General features: G+C 35.1%; 1 protein-coding gene across 1 annotated transcript; it reads left to right on the top strand.

Annotated features, from left to right (window-relative positions):
• Nucleotides 1-687: 687 nt before the first annotated feature.
• Nucleotides 688-1,788, top strand: LOC141653830 (abscisic acid receptor PYR1-like). Its single transcript, XM_074461693.1, has one exon. The coding sequence runs from the start codon at nt 855-857 to the stop codon at nt 1,554-1,556; it is 702 nt and encodes a 233-aa protein (XP_074317794.1). The 5' UTR covers nt 688-854; the 3' UTR covers nt 1,557-1,788.
• Nucleotides 1,789-2,432: the final 644 nt, after the last annotated feature.

Below are 2,432 nucleotides of genomic sequence, written 5' to 3'. Positions count from 1 at the left end.
AAATTGTTTAGAAGTATGTAGGTTAGTAATTGCTCATGACAAAATAAACTTAAAGCCTAAAAGTCCATATGAATAAGTATGAACATTTATAAAATAATGATTTTATGCATAAAGTTATTATACCATTATACTCCTTCCTATTCACAATAAACCTCTCATTTCATTTTGGCACAAATATTAAGGAAACACACTACCCCACCATATAATTAAATTTGGACCATACAAATACACTACCCCACCATACAATTAAATTTGGACCACATAAACATTTACCAAAAAAGGAAATAAGGAAGTTATTGTGAATAGATGGAAAAGGAAATAGGGAAGTTTATTGTGAATAGGAGGGAGTATAATATTTCTTCTACCTTGGTCATTTGTTTATCTATTTCATTTTAAGGTATTTCATTTATTTATTTACTTTTATATATTAAAAAGTTACTCTCTGTGGTTTTCTGTTTTCTTCCCATTTTAATAAAATACTCTTCAGATATATTAGAGAAATGAGAAGAAAATTTATGTCCGAGGAAGTATCTATTAATCACAAATTCAAAACCATAAATGATCCCTCCTTTCACCTTAGTCTTTGTGACAAAAATAAAAGTAAACAAATGACTAAAACGAAGAGAATAATATCTTACGATAAATTCAAGCTAATTAGATACTTCAATTATATTTTGGACAATGATAAATAATCTTTTACATATTTTGACAATGATAAATAATCTTACATTTTTGGGTAGTCATGAATCTCATGACCTTATAAAGTTATAAACAACCCATTATAATTGAAAGAAAACCAATCACAAATCCTTATCAACCTTTCCAACACAAACACTCCTCTCAACTCTCTACTAATGGAGCAACTACCAGAACAACAACAATCAACCCAAAACGACGACGTTCCCATGGAAGATCCCCAACTCGAACCCGAACTCGATCCCGAAACCACCACAACATCCCACCATTCAACCACCCCACCAGGGCTTACCCCCTCCGAGTTCACCGAGTTAATCCCTTACGTGACCGAGTTCCACACCTACCGAGTCAAACCCCGACACCAATGCTCATCCCTACTCGCCCAAAAAATCCACGCTCCACGCGCTATCGTCTGGTCAATCCTACGCGCTTTCGACAAACCTCAAATTTACAAACACTTCATAAAATCATGCACCGTAAGCCCAAACTTCACACTCGCGGTGGGCTCCACGCGCGACGTACACGTGATCTCGGGTCTCCCTGCCGCGACAAGCACTGAACGTCTCGACATGTTAGACGACAACCGCTGCGTTACGGGGTTCACGATCATTGGCGGGGAGCATAGGTTGAGGAATTACCACTCCGTGACTACCTTACACTCGCTCCCTGGCGCGCGTGATGGTGACGAGTGGACCGTCGTCTTAGAATCTTATGTTGTAGATGTGCCAGAGGGGAATACGGTTGATGACACGCGCTTGTTCGCCGATACTGTTGTGAAGTTGAACCTTCAGAAGTTGGGTTCTGTGGCGGTCGGGTTGGCGCGTGAGGCTGCTGCTAATGGAATTGCGAGTGGGAGTTGAGAGTAGGTCAGGTAGTGGGGCCCATGCAGAGGTGGTATTATGGGAAGGAATCTCGAATCTGGATCTGAAACGTAAAGGACAATTTCCTCTTTTGTTAATTTATTATTATTTTTATTTTTATTTTTTACTGCCGTCTTTTTCTTTTTTTGGATTTTTCCTTTATGATTTATCTGTAATTTTCCTTTTTGTTGTTTGGAATGATTTTAACTAATTTACATTCTTGTGGCTTGAATTTTCTCCCCTTGCTATGTTAATTGTTGATGCCATGAAATTTGACATAAAATAAGTTGTGATTATTAGGTAAAATTATTGTTGTGGATTGTAAAGATCAGTTGTTTTACGTCAAATAGTATCGCATCTATTAATAGTAATAAATACGAGCAATTGTTTAACAAATTTAAATGTTGTATAATGTAAAACGGTTAGAAGATCTAAGTCTATAGTGAGACAGAGTATCCTTACTGTAGTTTATGTAAACAAATAGTATTTCAATGCTTTGTCTCCTAATTAACTCATGTTGAGATCGTAAAAATGGATCCTCTCCATTTCCTTTCTCTCCATTTCCTCTCACAATCTATTTAAATAATAACTAGTTTTGTACCCGCGGAAATCGCGGACACGTTCTATTTGTCTCGTTTATTTGCTCTTTGTTGATGTCCATGTTTAACTAATATATAAAATATCTTTATATTTTTTGCGAATAACCTATAAGCCAAATTTTTGTTAATGTTTACTTTTACGTTATTGCATAACCATAATATTATAAATATAACTTTTAATTTGAACTTTATTATCATATATTTTAATACATGTTAAATTGTTAATATTATTCATGAATATTTTGTAGTTAAATATTTAATGTATCTAATTTTAGAA

Source organism: Silene latifolia, chromosome 4 (genome assembly GCF_048544455.1).
Source record: "Silene latifolia isolate original U9 population chromosome 4, ASM4854445v1, whole genome shotgun sequence".
NCBI lineage: Eukaryota > Viridiplantae > Streptophyta > Magnoliopsida > Caryophyllales > Caryophyllaceae > Silene > Silene latifolia.
The sequence above is the reverse complement of the archived record's forward strand: the minus strand, read 5'-3'. Positions and strand labels throughout refer to the sequence as shown.